This window comes from Stenella coeruleoalba, assembly GCF_951394435.1.
Source record: "Stenella coeruleoalba genome assembly, chromosome: 20".
Classification (NCBI taxonomy): Eukaryota; Metazoa; Chordata; class Mammalia; order Artiodactyla; family Delphinidae; genus Stenella; species Stenella coeruleoalba.
Genome location: NC_137166.1, coordinates 44,209,959 through 44,227,142, shown reverse-complemented (window position 1 = coordinate 44,227,142; position 17,184 = coordinate 44,209,959). Strand labels below are relative to the sequence as shown.

Below are 17,184 nucleotides of genomic sequence, written 5' to 3'. Positions count from 1 at the left end.
TCATATAGTGGAATCATACTGTACAATAGTCTTTTCAAGTCAGCTTCTTTCACTTAGTTATATGCATTTAATGTTCCTCCATGTGTTTTCCTGGCTTGATAGCACATTCCTTTTTAGCATTGAGTAATATTCCTTTATCTGGATGTACCACAATTTATTTATCCATTCACCTACTAAGGGACATCTTGATTGCTTCCAGGTGTTGGCAATTATGAATTAAAGCTGTTATAAACATCTGTGTTCTCTTTTTATATATTGTTAGATTAAATTTGTTAGTATTTTGTTGTGGATTTTTACCTCTGTATTAATAAGAGATAGTGGTCGGTAGTTTTCTTTTTCTTTTTTTTTTTTTTTTTTTGTCTTTGGTATATCAGGGTAATACTGGCCTCATAGAAGGAGCATTCACTCCTCTTCTATTTTGGGAGATTTTGTGAAGTATTGATATTAACTGTTCTTTGGTGTTTGGTAGAATTTACCAGTGAAGCCATCTAGCCCTGAGCTTTTTTTTGTGGGTAGTTTTTTGATTACTAATTGAATCTCTTTACTTGATACAGGTTTATTCAGATTTTCTTTTTTTCTGTCCTTGAGCAGTTTCATTACTTTGTGTCTTTCTAGGAATTTGTCCATTTCATCTAAATCATCTAATTTGTTACCATACTGTTCTTCATAATATTTCACTATAATCCTTTTTAATCCTGTAAGGTTAGTAGTAATGTCTCCTCTTTCATTTCTGAGTTTAATGTTTTGAGCATTCTCTCTTTTTCTTGGTCAACTTAAAGGTTTGTCAATTTTGTTGATCTTTTCAGGGAACCAACTTTTGGCCTTATCGATTCTTTCTATTATTTTTCTGTTCTCTATTTTATTGATTTCCTTTTTTAAATATTCATTTATTTATTTGGCTGTGTCAGTTCTTGGTTGCGGCACATGGGCTCTTTGTTGTGGCACACAGGCTCCAGAGCACGTGGACCCTGTTGTTGTGGCACATGGGCTGTAGTTGCAGCATGTGGGCTCACTAGTTGTGGGTGCGGGCTCAGTAGTTGTGACACGCAGGCTCATTTGCCCCGCAGCATGTGGGAGCTTAGCTCCCTGACCAGGGATCAAACCCATGTCCCCTGCATTGGAAGGTGGATTCTTAACCACTGGACCACCAGGGAAGTCCCCAGTTTTTGTATTAAAGTCTATTTTGTCTAATATTAGTATATTCACTCCAGTTTTTTATGGTTATTTTTTGCATGATATATTTTTTCCCGTCAATTTATTTCAGTTGACTTTTATGTTTGAACCTAAAGTATGTCTCCTATAGACGGCATATAGTTTGATCTTGTTTTTCTATCCAGTCTGACAGTCTCTGCCTTTTTGATTGTTCAATCCATTTACCACTAATGTTGACACTAAATTATGTCTGCCATTTTCCTTTCTCTTCTCCATGTCTCATGTCTTTTTTTTTACATTAAAAAAGGCACTCCTCATGTATTTAATTTAATTTAATTTATTTGTTAACATCTTTATTGGAGTATAATTGCTTTACAATGTTGTGTTAGTTTCTGCTGTATAACAAAGTGAATCAGCTATATGTATACATATATCCCCATATCCCCTCCCTCTTGTGCCTCCCTCCCTCCCACCCTCCCTATCCCACCCCTCTAGGTGGTCACAAAGCACTGAGCTGATCTCCCTGTGCTATGCAGCTGCTTCCCACTAGCTGTCTGTTTTACATTTGGTAGTGTATATATGCCCATGCTACTCTCTCACTTCATCCCAGCTTACCCTTCCCCCTCCCTGTGTCCTCAAGTCCATTCTCTACGTCTGAATCTTTATTCCTGTCCTGCCCCTAGGTTCATCAGAACTTTTTTTTTTTTTTTTTTAGATTCCATATATGTGTTAGCATACAGCATTTGTTTTTCTCTTTCGGACTTACTTCACTCTGTATGACAGACTCTAGGTCCATCCACCTCACTACAAATAACTCAGTTTCATTTCTTTTTATGGCTGAGTAATATTCCATTGTATATATATGCCACATCTTCTTTATCCGTTCATCTGTTGATGGACATTTAGGTTGCTTCCATGTCCTGGCTATTGTAAATAGTAAAATTTTTTGTTCTAATTCTTTGAAGAATGCCATTGGTATTTTGATAGGGCTTGTATTGAATCTGTAGATTGTTTCGGGTAGTATAGTCTTTTCACAATATTGATTCTTCCAATCCAAGAACATGGTATATTTCTCCATCTGTTTATGTCATCTTTGATTTCTTTCATCAGTGTCTTATAGTTTTCTGAACACAAATCTTTCACCTCCTTAGGCAGGTTTATTCCTAGGTTTTATTCTTTTGTTGCAATCGTGAATGGGATTGTTTCCTTAATTTCTCTTTCTGATTTTTCATTGTTGGTGTATAGAAATGCCAGCGATTTCTGTGCCTTAATTTTGCATCCTGCATCCTTACCAAATTCATTGATTAGTTCTAGTAGTTTTCTGGTGGCATCTTTAGGATTTTCTATGTATAGTATCATGTCATTGGCAAACAGTGACAGTCTTACTTCTTTTTTTCCAATTTGTATTTCTTTCATTTCTTTTTCTTCTCTGATTGCTGTGGATAGGACTTCCAAAACTATGTTGAATAAGAGTGGCGAGAATGGACATCCTTGTCTTCTTCCTGATCTTAGTGGAAATGCTTTCAGTTTTTCACCATTGGGTATGATGCTTGCTGTGGGTTTGTCATATATGGGTAGGTTCCCTCTATGCCCACTCTCTGGAGAGTTTTTATCATAAATCGATGTTGAATTTTGTCAAAAGCTTTTTCTGCGTCTATTGAGATGATCATATGGTTTTTATTCCTTAATTTGTTAATGTGGTATATCACATTGATTGATTTACGTATATTGAAGAATCCTTGCATCCCTGGGATAAATCCCACTTGATCATGGTGTATGGTCCTTTTAATGTACTGTTGGATTCTGTTTGCTAGTATTTTGTTGAGGATTTTTGCATCTATGTTCATCAGGGATATTGGTCTATAATTTTCTTTTTTTGTGATATCTTTTTCTGGTTTTGGTATCAGGGTGATGGTGGCTTTGCAGAATGAATTTGGGAGTGTTCCTTCCTCTGCAATTTTTGGAAGAGTTTGAGAAGGATGGGTGTTAGCTCTTCTCTAAATGTTTGATAGAATTCGCCTGTGAAGCCATCTGGTTCTGGACTTTTATTTGTTGGAAGATTTTTAATTACGGTTTCAATTTCATTACTTGTGATAGGTCTGTTTATGTTTTCTAATTCTTCCTGGCTCAGTCTTGGAAAATTGTGCCTTTCCAAGAATTTGTCCATTTCTTCATGGTTGTCCATTTTATTGGCATATGGTTGTTTGTAGTTGTCTCTTATAATCCTTTGTATTTCTGCAGTTTCAATTGTGATTTCTCCTTTTTCATTTCCAATTTTATTGATTTGCGTCCTCTCCCTTTTTTTCTTGATGAGTCTGGCTAAGGGTTTATCAATTTTGTTTATCTTCTCAAAGAACCAGCTTTTAGTTTTATTGATCTTTGCTATTTTCTTCATTTCTATTTCATTTATTTCTGCTCTGATCTTTATGATTTCTTTCCTTCTACTGATTTTGGGTTTCGTTTGTTCTTCTTTCTCTAGTTATTTTAAGTGTAGGGTTAGATTGTTTATTTGAGATTTTTCTTGTTTCTTGAGGCGAGATTGTATTGCTGTAAACTTCCCTCTTAGAACTGCTTTTGCATCCCATAGGTGTTGGGTTGCTGTGTTTTCATTGTCATTTATTTCTATGTATTTTTAAAATATTTTCTTTGATTTCTTCAGTGATCTCTTGATTATCTAGTAGTGCACTGTTTAGCCTCCATGTATTTGTGTTTTTTACAGTTTTTTTTTCTGTAATTGATTTCCAATCTCATAACATTGTGGTCAGAAAAGATGCTTGGTACGATTTCAATTTTCTTAAATTTTCTGAGGCTTGATTTGTGACCCAAGATGTGATCTATCCTGGAGAGTGTTCCATGTGCACTTGAGAAGAAATTGTATTCTGCTACTTTTGGGTGGAATGTTCTATAAATATCAGTTAGATCTATCTGGTCTGTTGTGTCATTTAAAGCTTGTGTTTCCTTACTTATTTTGTGTTTGGATGATCTGTCCATTGGTGTAAGTGGGGTATTAAAGTCCCCTATTATTATTGTGTTACTGTCAACTTCACCTTTCATAGTTGTTAGCATTTGCCTTATGTATTGAGGTTCTCCTGTGTTGTGCGTAAACATTTATAATTGTTGTATCTTCCTCTTGGATTGATCCTTTGATCATTATGTAGTGTCCCTCCTTATCTCTTGTAACAGTCTTTATTTTAAAGTCTATTTTATCTGATAAGAGTATTGCTACTCCAGCTTTCTTTTGATGTGCATTTGCATGGAGTATCTTTTTCCATCCCTTCACATGCAGTCTATATGTATCCCTAGGTCTGAAGTGGGTCTCTTGTAGACAGCATATATATGGGTATTGTTTTTGTATCCATTCAGCCAGTCTGTGTCTTTTGGTTAGGTCATGTAGTCCATTTACATTCAAGGTTATTATCAATATGTATATTCCTATTACTGTTTTCTTAATTGTTTTGGGTTTGTTTTTGTCAGTCTGTTTCTTCTCTTGTGTTTCCCACTTAGAGAAGTTCCTTTAGCATTTGTTGTAAACCTGGTTTGTTGGTGCTGAATTCTCTTAGCTTTTGCTTGTCTGAAAAGCTTTTGACTTCTCCCTCGAATCTGAATGAGATCCTTGCTGGGTAGAGTAATCTTGGTTGTAGGTTTTTCTCTTTCATCACGTTAAGTATATCCTGTCATTCCCTTCTGGCCTGTAGAGTTTCTGCTGAAAAATCAGCTGATAACCTTATGGGGATTCCTTTGTGTGTTATTTTTTGTTTTTCCCTTGCTGCTTTTAATATTTTTTCTTTGAATTTCATTTTTGTTAGTTTGATTAAGATGTGTCTTGGTGTGTTTTTCCTAGGGTTTATCCCGTATGGAACTCTCTGTGCTTCCTATACTTGGGTGACTATTTCTTTTCCCATGTGAGGGAAGTTTTCAACTATAATCTCTTCAAATATTTTCTCAGACCCTTTCTTTTTCTCTTCTTCTTCTGGGACCCCTATAATTCGAATGCTGGTGTGTTTATTGTTGTCCCAGAGGTCTCTGAGATTGTCTTCAATTCTTTTCATTCTTTTTTCTTTATTCTGCTCCTCGGCAGTTATTTCCACCATTTTGTCTTCCAGCTCACTTATTTGTTCTTCTGCCTTAGTTATTCTATTATTAATTCCTTCTAGTGTATTTTTCACTTCAGTTATTGTGTTGTTCATCTCTGTTTGTTCTTTAGTTCTTCTAGATCTTTGTTAAACATTTCTTGTATTTTCTCAATCCATGCCTCCATTCTATTTCTGAGATTCTGGATCATCTTTACTCTCATTACTCTGAATTCTTTTTCAGGTAGATGGCCTATTTCCTCTTCACTTATTTGGTCTTGTAGCTTGCTCCTTCATCTGTGACATCTTTTTTTGCTGTCTCTTTTTTTTTTCTTTTTTATGAGTGGGATATTATTCCTGTGTTACTGGTTGTTTGGCCTGAGGCTTCCAACACTGGAGTTTGTAGGTTATTGGGTACAGCTGGGTCTTGGTGCTGAGATGAGGAACTCTGTGAGACCTCACTGCGTTGAATATTCCCTGGGGTCTGAGGTTCTCTGTTATTCCAGTGGTTCAGACTCAGAGCTCCCACTGCAGGAGCTACAGCCTGACCCCGTGCTCATGAACCAATATCCTGAAAGCCACCTGGGGCAGCAAAAAAAAAAAAAAAAAGAACAATAGCAAAGTAAAAAATAAAATTAGACTAGGAAACTAACAGATATGTTAGGAAGAATATAAAATTTTAAATATAGATGTATAAACAACCGGAAGGTACATCTGTACCACAATAATAAAAAAGAGGAGGGAAAAGAAATAGATAAAAAAGGAGGGGGAGAAAGGCCTTGGCTGTGGAGGGCAGGGCCTAAGCAAGGGTGAGGTTTGGGTGGTTGGTGCGGCAAATGCTCAGGACCCACAGGGCTGGAAAAGGCCCTGGGGGCTGTGGGGGGTGAGGCTTAGGCTCAAGGAACAGAAGAGGCCCAGGTGTGCCCCCCACCCCTGGTCTCAGAGGGCAGCAGACTCTCTTGTGGGAATATTTTTGGGATTCTGAGACTTCCTGCTGACTTGGAGAAGTATAATATGATGGATAAAATCATGGGCTCTGCAGCTACACTGCTTGGGCTGGAATCTCAGCTCTACCACATAGTAGCTTTATGACCCTAGGAAAGTTAACTCTTAGTGCTGGTTTCCTTACCTTTCAAATGGATAATAACAGTAGCTACTTCATAACCTTATTAGGGGAATTTTGGATGTTAATATATCTAAAGAAATTCTAACAATGCTTGGCATATAAGTACTCAATAGATGACAGTGATGATGATATTGATGGTAGTAATGATCATAGAGATAGTTTCTGAGAAACATTAATTGTGATTCAGCTTTGGGTAATTTCCATTTGTATTTCCCATTTTTCTATCTTATTTATACTGTTTCTTGAATATTCTCCCAAATATGGGATATATATTTCTTTCTTAGAGCCTTTGCAGGTAAAGATTTTTCCTTATTTGGATACTGAGGTTTTTAAATGGAGAGGAAGAGTTGGTTTCTGTGATCAAGTAACATTCTTTTCTAAAAATTTATCATTTGTTTTTTAGTTTCTGTCACACCACTCTCATAGTTTTGATTCTCATCCCACGACTGTAAATATAAGCAAGAAACAAAAACCTAAGACCCTTTCATTGATGCTTATTGGTTGATTCTGACCTTGGCCCTTTACCTACCATGTATGTTCTTTTTTTTTGAATTTTATTTTATTATTTTTTTAATACAGCAGGTTCTTATTAGTTATCTCTTTTATGCATATTAATGTATATATGTCAATCCCAATCTCCCAATTAATCCCACCACCAACAACAACACAACTCTGCCCCCAATTTCCCCCCTTGGTGTCCATACGTTTGTTCTCTACATCTGTGTCTCTATTCCAGCTTTGCACACAGGTTCATCTGTACCATTTTTCTAGGTTCCACATATATGCGTTAATATATGATATTTGTTTTTCTCTTTCTGACTTACTTCACTCTGTATGACAGTCTCTAGATCCATCCACGTCTCAACAAATGACCCAGTTTCCTTCCTTTTTATGGCTGAGTAATATTCCATTATATATATGTACCATATCTTCTTTATCCATTCATCTGTCGATGGGCATTTAGGTTGCTTCCATGATCTGGCTATCGTAAATAGTGCTGCAGTGAACATTGGGGTGCATGTGTCTTTTTGAATTATGGTTTTCTCTGGGTATATGCTCAGTAGTGGGATTGCTGGATCATATGGTAATTCTATTTTTAGTTTTTTAAGGAACCTCCATACTTTCTCCATAGTGGCTGTATCAATTTACATTCCCACCAACAGTGCAAGAGGGTCCCTATTCTCCACACCCTCTCCAGCATTTGTTGTTTGTAGATTTTCTGATGATGCCCACTCTAACTGGTGTGAGGTGATACCTCATTGTAGTTTTGATTTGCATTTCTTTAATTAGTGATGTTGGCAGCTTTTCATGTGTTTCTTGGCCATCTGTGTGTCTTCTTTGGAGAAATGTCTATTTAGGTCTTCTGCCCATTTTTGGATTGGGTTGTTTGTTTTTTTAATATTGAGCTGCATGAGCTGTTTATATATTTTGGAGATTAGTCCTGTGTCCATTGATTCATTTGCAAATATTTTCTCCCATTCTGAGGGTTGTCTTTTCGTCTTGTTTACAGTTTCCTTCACTGTGCAAAAGCTTTTAAGTTTCATTAGGCCCCATTTGTTTATTTTTGTTTTCATTTCCATTACTCTAGGAGGTGGGTCAAAAAAGATCTTGCTGTGATTTATGCCAAAGCGTGTTCTTCCTATGTTTTCCTCTGAGAGTTTTACAGTGTCCAGTTTACATTTAGGTCTTTAATCCATTTTGACTTTATTTTTGTGTATGGTTTTAGGGAGTGTTCAAATTTCATTCTTTTACATGTAGCTGTCCAGTTTTCCCAGCACCACTTATTGAAAGGCTGTCTTTTCTCCATTGAATATCATTGCCTCCTATGTCATAAATTAGTTGACCATAGGTGCATCGGTTTATCTCTGGGCTTTCTATCCTGTTCCATTGGTCTATATTTCTGTTTTTGTGCCAGTACCATATTGTCTTGATCACTGTAGCTTTGTAGTATAGTCTGCAGTCAGGGAGTCTGATTCCTCCAGCTCTGTTTTTTTCCCTCTAGATTGCTTTGGCTATTCCGGGTCTTTTGTGTCTCCATACAAATTTTAAGATTTTTTTTCTAGTTTTGTAAAAAATGCCATTGGTAGTTTGATAGTGATTGCATTGAATCTGTAGATTGCTTTGGGTAGTATAGTCATTTTCACAATGTTGATTCTTCCAATCCAAGAACATGGTATATTTCTCCATCTGTGTCATCTTTGATTTCTTTTATCAGTGTCTTATGGTTTTCTGAGTACAGGTCTTTTACCTCCTTAGGTAGGTTTATTCCAGGTATTTTACTCTTTTTGTAGCAATGGGATTGTTTCCTTAATTTCTCTTTCTGATCATTTGTTGTTAGTATATATGAATGAAAGACATTTCTGTGCATTCATTTTGTATGCAGCAACTTTACCAGATTCATTGATTAGCTCTAGTAGTGTTCTGGTGGCATCTTTAGGATTATCTATGCATAGTATCATGTCATCTGCAAATAGTGACAGTTTTATTTCTTTTCCAATTTGTATTCCTTTTATTTCTTTTTCTTCTCTGATCGCCATGGCTAAGACTTCCAAAACTATATTGAATAATAGTGGCAAGAATGGACATCCTTGTCTTGTTCCTGATCTTAGAGGACATACTTTCAGTTTTTCACCATTGAGAATGATGTTTGCTGTGGGTTTGTTGTATATGGCCTTTATTATGTTGAGATAGGTTCCCTCTATGCCCACTTTCTGGACAGTTTTTATCATAAATTGGTGTTGAATTTTGTCAAAAACTTTTCCTGCATCTGTTGAAATGATCATATGGTTTTTATTCTTCAATTTGTTAATATGGTGTATCACATTGATTGATTTGTGTATATTGAAGAATCCTTGCATCCCTGGGATAAAACCCACTTGATCATGGTGTATTTTCCTTTTAATGTGCTGTTGGATTCTGTTTGCTATCATTTTGTTGAGGATTTTTGCATCTAATTTCATCTGTTATATTGGTCTGTAATTTTCATTTTTGGAGTATCTTTGTCTGGTTTTGGTATCTGGGTGATGGTGGCCTCATAGAATGAGTTTGGGAGTGTTCCTCTGCAATTTTTTGGAAGAGTTTGAGAAGGATGGGTGTTAGCTCTTCTCTGAATGTTCGATAGAATTCACCTGTGAAGCCATCTGATCCTGCACTTTTGTTTGTTGGGAGATTTTTAATCACAGTTTCAATTCCATTACTGGTGATTGGTCTGTTCATATTTTCTATTTCTTCCTGGTTCAGTCTTGGAAGGTAACACCTTTCTAAGAATTTGTCCATTGCTCATGTTGTCCATTTTATTGGCACAGAGTTGCTTGTCGTAGTCTCTTATGATGCTTTGTATTTCTGTGGTGTCCATTGTAACTTCTCCTTTTTCATTTCTAACTCTGTTGATTTGAGTCTGCTCTTTCTTTTTCTTGATGAGTCTGGCTAAAGGTTTATCAATTTTGTTTATCTTCTCAATGAACCAGCTTTTCGTTTTATTTAGCTTTGCTATTGTTTTGTTTCTATTTCATTTATTTCTGCTCTGATCTTTATGATTTCTTTCCTTCGTCTAAGTTTGAGTTTTGTTTGTTCTTCTTTCTCTTGTTCTTTTAGGTGTAAGGTTAGATTGTTTATTTGAGATTTTTTTTGTTTCTTGAGGTAGGATTCTATTGCTATAAACTTCCCTCTTAGAACTACTTTTGCTGCATTCCATCAGTTTTGGATCATCGTGTATTCGTTGTCATTTTGTCTCTAGCTATTTGTTAATTTCATCTTTGATTTTTTCAGTAATCTCTTGGTTACTTAGTAACGTATTGTTTACCTTTCATGTGTTTGTGTTTTTTCCTTTTTTCCTTGTAATTTATTTCTAATTTCATAGTGTTGTGGTCAGAAAAGATGCTTGATGTGATATCAATTTTCTTAAATATACCGAGGCTTGATTTGTGACCTAAGATGTGATCTATCCTGTAGAATGTTCCATGTGCACTTGAGAAGAAAGTATAATCTGCAGCTTTTGAATGGAATGTCCTATAAATATGAATTAAATCTATCTGGTCTATTATGTCACTTAAAGCTTGTGTTTCCTTATGAATTTTCTGTCTGGATGATCTGTCCATTGGTGTAAGTGAGAGTTAAAGTCCCCCACTATTATTGTGTCACTCTTGATTTCCTCTTTTATGGCTGTTAGCATTTGCCTTATGTATTTAGGTGCTCCTATGTTGGGTGCATATATATTTATAATTGTTATGTCTTCTTCTTGTATTGCTCCCTTGATCGTTATGTAATGTCCTTCCTTGTCTCTTGTAACATCCTTTATTTTAAAGTCTATTTATCTGATATGAGTATTGCTACTCCAGCTTTCTTTTGATTCCTATTTGCATGGAATATCTTTTTCCATCCCCTCACTTTCAGTCTCTATGTGTCCCTAGGTCTGAAGTGGGTCTCTTGTAGACAGCATATATATGGGTCTTGTTTTTGTATCCATTCAGCAAGCCCATGTCTTTTGGTTGGAGCATTTAATTCATTTACGTTTAGTGTAATTATTGATATCTTTGTTCCTATTACCATTTTCTTAATTGTTATGCATTTGTTTTTGTAGGTCTTTTTTTTTTTTTTTTTTTTTTTGCCATACACAGGCGTCTCATTGTTGTGGCCTCTCCCATTGAGGAGCACAGGCTCCAGACATGCAGGCTCAGTGGCCATGGCTCACGGGCCTAGCCGCTCCATGGCATGTGGGATCTTCCCAGACTGGGGCACGAACCTGTGTCCCCTGCATAGGCAGGCGGACTCTCAACCACTGCACCACCAGTGAAGCCCTGTAGGTCCTTTTCTTCTCTTGTGATTTCCACTTAGAGAAGTTCCTTTAGCATTTGTTGTAGAGCTGGTTTGGTGGTGCTGAATTCTCTTATCTTTTGCTTGTCTGTAAAGCTTTTGATTTCTCCATTGAATCTGAATGAGATCCTTGCTGGATAGAGTAATCTTGGTTGTAGATTCTTCCCTTTTATCACTTTTAATATATCATGTCACTGCCTTCTGCCTTGCAGAGTTTCTGCTGAAAAATCAGCTGTTAACCTTATGGTAGTTCCCTTGTATGTTATTTGTCATTTTTCCCTTGTTGCTTTTAATAATGTTTCTTTGTCTTTAATTTTTGTCAATTTAATTACTATGTGTCTTGGTGTGTTTCTCCTTGCATTTATCCTGCCTGGGACTCTGCACTTCCTGGACTTGGGTGGCTATTTCCTTTCCCATGTTAGGGATGTTTTCATCTATAATCTCTTCAAATATATTCTTGGGTCCTTTCTCTCTTTCTTTTCCTTCTGGGACCCCTCTAATGTGAATGTTTTTGCATTTAATGTTGTCCCAGAGGTCTCTTAAGCTGTCTTCATTTCTTTTCATTATTTTTTTCTTTTTTCTTCACATCTTTATTGGAGTATAAATGCTTTACAATGTTGTGTTAGTTTCTGCTGTATAACAAAGTGAATCAGCTATATGTATACATATATCCCCATATCCCCACCCTCTTGAGCCTCCCTTCCACCCTCCCTATCCCATCCCTCTGGGTCGTCACAAAGCACTGAGCTGATCTCCTTGTGCTATGCAGCTGCTTCTCTCTAGCCATCCGTTTTACATTTGGTAGTGTATATATGTCAATGCTACTCTCACGCTTCATCCCAGCTTTCCCTCTCTGCCATGCCCTCAAGTCTATTCTCTACATGTGCATCTTTATTCCTGACCTGCCACTAGGTTCATCAGTACTGCTCTTTAAAATTCCGTATATATGCATTAGCATACAGTATTTGTTTTTCTCTTTCTGACTTACTTCACTCTGTATGACAGATTCTAGGTCCATCCACCTCACTACAGATAACTCAATTTTGTTCCTTTATATGGCTGAGTAATAATCTATTTCATTCTTTTTTCTTTATTCTGTTCTGCAGCAGTGAATTCCACCATTCTCTCTTCCAGTTCACTTATCCATTCTTCTGCCTCCGTTATTCTGCTATTCATTTCTTCTAGTGTATTTTTCTTTTCAGTTATTGTATTGTTCATCTCTGTTTTTTGGTTCTTTAATTCTTCTAGGTCTTTGTTAAACATTTCTTGCATCTTCTCCATTTTTGCCTCCATTCTTTTTCTGAGGTTTTGGATCATCTTCATTATCATTATTCTGAATTCTTTTTAATGGAAGATTGCCTATCTCCACTTCATTTAGTTGTTTTTCTGGTGTTTTATCTTGTTCCTTCATCTGGTACATAGTCCTCTACCTTTTCATTTTGTCTATCTTTCCGTGAATGTGGTTTTTTTTCCACAGGCTGCAGGATTGTAGTTCTTTTTGCTTCTGCTGTCTGCCCTCTGGTGGATGAGTCTATATAAGAGGCTTGTGTAAGCTTCCTCATGGGAGAGACTGGTAGTAGGTAGAGCTGGTGTTGCTCTGGTGGCCAGAGCTCAGTAAAACTTTAATCCACTTGTCTGCTGATAGGTAGGGCTGAGTTCCCTCCCTGTTGGTTGTTTGGCCTGAGGTGACCCAGCACTGGAGGCTACATGTTCTTTGGTGGGGCTAATGGTGGACTCCGGGAGGGCTCCTGCCAAGGAGTACTTCCCAGAACTTCTGCTGCCAGTGTCCTTGTCCCCGTGGTGAGCCACAGCCACCCCCTGCCTCTGCAGGAGACCCTCCAACACTAGCAGGTAGGTCTGGTTCTCCTATGGGGTCACTGATCCTTCCCCCTGGGTCCTGATGTGCACACTGGTTTGTGTGTGCTCTCCAGGAGTGGAGTCTCTGTTTCCCCCAGTCCTGTCTATTTCCTGCAATCAAATCCTGCCAGCCTTCAAAGTCTGCCTCTCTGGGAATTCCCCCTCCTGTTGCCAGACCCCCAGGTTGGCAATCATGACATGGGGCTCAGAACCCTCACTCCAGTGGATGGTATAATTGTGAGTCACCCACCCAGCGGTTATAGTATTTGATTTTATTGTGATTGCACCCCTCCTACCATTTCATTGCAGCTTCTCCTTTGTCTTTAGATGTGGGGCATCTTTTTTGGTGAGTTCTAGTGTCTTCCTGTCAATGATTTTCAGCAGTTAGTTGTGATTCCAGCGCTCTTGCAAGAGGGAGTGAGCACACGTCCTTCTACTCCACCATCTTGAACCAATCTACCATATATGTTCTTTACAACCACTCATATCCTTCTGCCATGGATTCAGCTCCCAATTTTCAGTTGATGGCTAACAAATTCTCATCTCCTTTCTTCATACCTCCAGCTGCATAGTGGACATTTCCATCTGGAAGTCCTAGAAATATCAAATTTTGCATGTTCAAATTTTCATACCTCTCCTCCTTCCTCCAACTTTATTTCTCCTCCTTCCCCACTATTTCCAAGTCCTCTTTCTTACTAGATTACATAATTGCTTGGACAGGTTCTAAGCCAGTTACGTATGAATCATGTCTATGTCATCTCTGTCACAGCCTAGTATAAATCAGTGACCACTGTTTCCAGCTTCCTGAATAATAGATAATGAATTCATCAGTTTGCTGATTCAGTAATTAACATACTTCTACAGGATATTTCTATTACGGTATATTTTTTCCATATAGTATAAATACAAAATTACATAAATATGCAAGCCTGATATATGGTATCTGATCAGCTAAATGGGTTCTTAGATGTTTTGACCACAGTGTTTAGTTTTGATGACTTCAAATTGTCTTTTTACAGGGAACAGTAACATTTAAGGATGTGGCTGTGGACCTCACCCAGGAGGAATGGCAGCAAATGAAACCTGCTCAGAGGGACTTGTACCGTGATGTGATGCTGGAGAACTATAGCAACCTAGTCACAGTGGGTAAGGGTAACTTTGCAATTTTACACAGAATTCTTTTCTATCTTTGAAATCTGTGACGACTTCAACTTGCCAGATGTCTTTAACTAGCCTTCCCTTTCTTCATTTCATTGTATGTGCTTGTCTTTAGGGTAAAGGCTAATTACTTTGTCTCACTGTGGAAGTTCCTCCATCCTCATCTTTCATAGGCCCTCAAGTCCCCAGGACTCAACCCAAGGTCTGGATGGTTGTCTCCAGCATTAATATCCAAGTCCTTTGTTGTCTTTCATAATAGGCTGCGAAGTCACCAAACCAGATGTGATCTTCAAGTTGGAGCAGGAAGAGGAACCATGGGTGATAGAAGAAGAAATGCTTGGGAGGCCCTGTCCAGGTGAATAAGTGAAAATGCAGGTCTGGATGAGAAAGACACATGACAGTTGTTCAGGGGGTTGATACCATTTCACATTTTCCAAGATTTGCTTAAGTCTTCTACAGTGACAAAAGGTATGAATGCCTTGGATTATGGTGACACTTCCAAATACTGTATTGGAGCTATCTTCCTTTTTTCAAATTTTAGATACCAAAACTTCCCTAGTTCATTTACAGCGTTACTTTCAGGATTAGTGTCCCTCTCTATGATCCTTAAGCTCTCTCTTTGCTTTGTGTTCATAGGGTTTTTTCTTATGTATTCAGTATTTGGTGGATGTATAGTATTTTAAAAACACATTTGTTTCAGAGTTAGATTCCTTTTCTTTCTATTTTGAAAAGCCTCAGATTTGTTTTGTAACAATACTCACACTTTCCATTGTACTTCACAACTCTCACAATCCCACATAGGTTTAAAAGTTTCTGGCTTACAAACTGTTACCTCCTTCCTGCTTATTTACACCTTTCATTCCTTTAATTTTTTTGAAATATAATGTATGCACACTTAGTTAAAAAATATAAACAGTCCAAAAGATAACATTTAAAAGTGAGTGTCTCTTAACCTTGACACTCAGTCCCTTTCTTTTCCCAGTTGAGTACACTTTTTTTTTAGAGTTGTGCTGGCTATTCTTTTTTTTGTTTTGTTAATTTTATTTACTTATTTGTGTCTGCATTGGGTCTTTGTTGCTGCACGTGGGCTTTCTCTAGTTGCAGCGAGCAGGGGCTACTCTTCATTATGGTGCACGGGCTTCTCATTGCGGTTGCTTCTTGTTGCAGAGCACGGGCTCTAGGTGCATGGGCTTCAGTGGTCGTGGCACACAGTCTCAGTAGTTGTGGCTCGTGGGCTCTAGAGCACAGGCTCAGTAGTTGTGGTGCATGGGCTTAGTTGCTCTGCAGCATGTGGGATCTTCCCAGACCAGGGCTCGAACCAGTGTCCCCTGCATCGGCAGGCGGATTCTTAACCACTGTGCCACCACAGAGGCCCTGTGCTGTCTATTCTTGATTGTTTATTTCACCATAAGAATTTTACATTCAACTATCTCTTTCCAGAGAAAAACGTGTTGAATTTTTTGGTGGGAATGTGTTAGAAGCATAAATTAACTTTCGGAGTGCTGACATCTTTATAACGTCGAGGTTTTCTATCCAAGAACATGTTCTCTGTCTTTGTTCAGATCTATCTATTTTTATGTCCTTCAGAAATCCAAGGTTTCCTTTATACCTTTTGTAAATTTCTTACTAAGTTTATACCTAAGTAACAGACAAGAGAAAAAAATCAGTACTAGAAGAATTGGAAAGGGCCCTGTAAAACCATCTTTATTTATAGATGATAAGATTATATCCCTTAAAACACAAAAGAATCAACTGCAACAAATAGTAAGAGAATCCAGTGATATGGTAGGGTATCAAATTAACAAATAAAAATCAGTAGTTTTCATGTATACTTCAACAACCGAGTAGAAGATATAAGGAAAAGGAAACCACATTTATAGTCATAACAATATAGATAAAATACTATTCTGGGAATGGGCTCATGGAGCTTATAATTTAGTGGGAACTGGAGTCCCTGAGGTTTTGCAAACAAGCAAATATCTTTTTTTAAAAACCTTTATATTTAGTTGATAGTTGGCTGTGTATATAATTCTTGAGCCATACTGTCTTTCCTAGAGGTTTTGTAGACAGTTCCCTGAAGACTTTAGATAGTCCTCTGCTGCCTCTTGGCTTTGAATTTTTGCTTGGAGAAATCTGAAGCCTGATTGTTTTCCCTCATAGGTGACTTGATTTATTTGCCTAGATGCCCATAGGTTTGTTTTTCTTGAAAGCTTTAGAACTTTATGAGGCTTATTGATCAGTCAGTATCAGTTTTTCCTGTAAGCTTGTATATTCATGTTTTTTGATTCTTGTAGTGTGGTATAGATCTGAATACTGGTTCCTTTTATAACTACATTCCTCATCTTTTTTTTTTTTTTTTTTTTTTTTTGCCGTACGCGGGCCTCTCGCTATTGTGGCCTCTCCCATTGCGGAGCACAGGCTCCGGATGCGCAGACTCAGCGGCCATGGCTCATGGGCCCAGCCGCTCCGCGGCATGTGGGATCTTCCCAGACTGGGGCACGAACCCGTGTACCCTGCATCGGCAGGCAGACTCTCAACCACTGCGCCACCAGGGAAGCCCCATTCCTCATCTTTGAATAAGGTTATTTCCTGCTGGACCCACTATTTACAGAAAGAGAGTGCTGGAGATTGTCTAGAAAAATACTCTTGAGCTAGTAGGAAGCCTCTGTTGCTCTGTTGACTTCCTCTGTCATACAAGTTTTGGTGTTAAGAGTTGGTTTGCCCTTTACTTCTGAATCAGAGATGATTAATTGCATGCTTCCTCTAGCACTCAGTATCTCTTCTACCCTCCTATGCCAGCATCCTGCTTATACAAGAATAATGGCTATTTGCATCTCCTTGTATAGCTCTGCCTTCCCTACCATTTGACAGGGCCAGAAGACCATTATGTTCCTGCCACCATGTAGTCTTAACACTTCTGGATTCCACTGTTGTAAAAAATGACTCATTCATTCGGTCCACAGGGTGTTCCATCTGTTTTGGAGAACTCTGTTCACCATGCTTTCTGTC

The 17,184-nt window shown here is 37.8% G+C and overlaps 1 protein-coding gene across 4 annotated transcripts in view; it reads left to right on the top strand.

Annotated features, from left to right (window-relative positions):
• ZNF568 (zinc finger protein 568) overlaps window positions 1-17,184 on the top strand; it is a 45,306-nt gene that overhangs the window by 17,950 nt on the left and 10,172 nt on the right. For all 4 annotated transcript variants that reach the window (XM_079906287.1, XM_079906284.1, XM_079906286.1 and 1 more), the window contains 2 exons: window positions 14,037-14,163; window positions 14,435-14,530. In XM_079906287.1, the coding sequence (XP_079762413.1) occupies window positions 14,037-14,163; window positions 14,435-14,530 (223 nt within the window). The remainder of the gene's footprint in view (window positions 1-14,036; window positions 14,164-14,434; window positions 14,531-17,184) is intronic.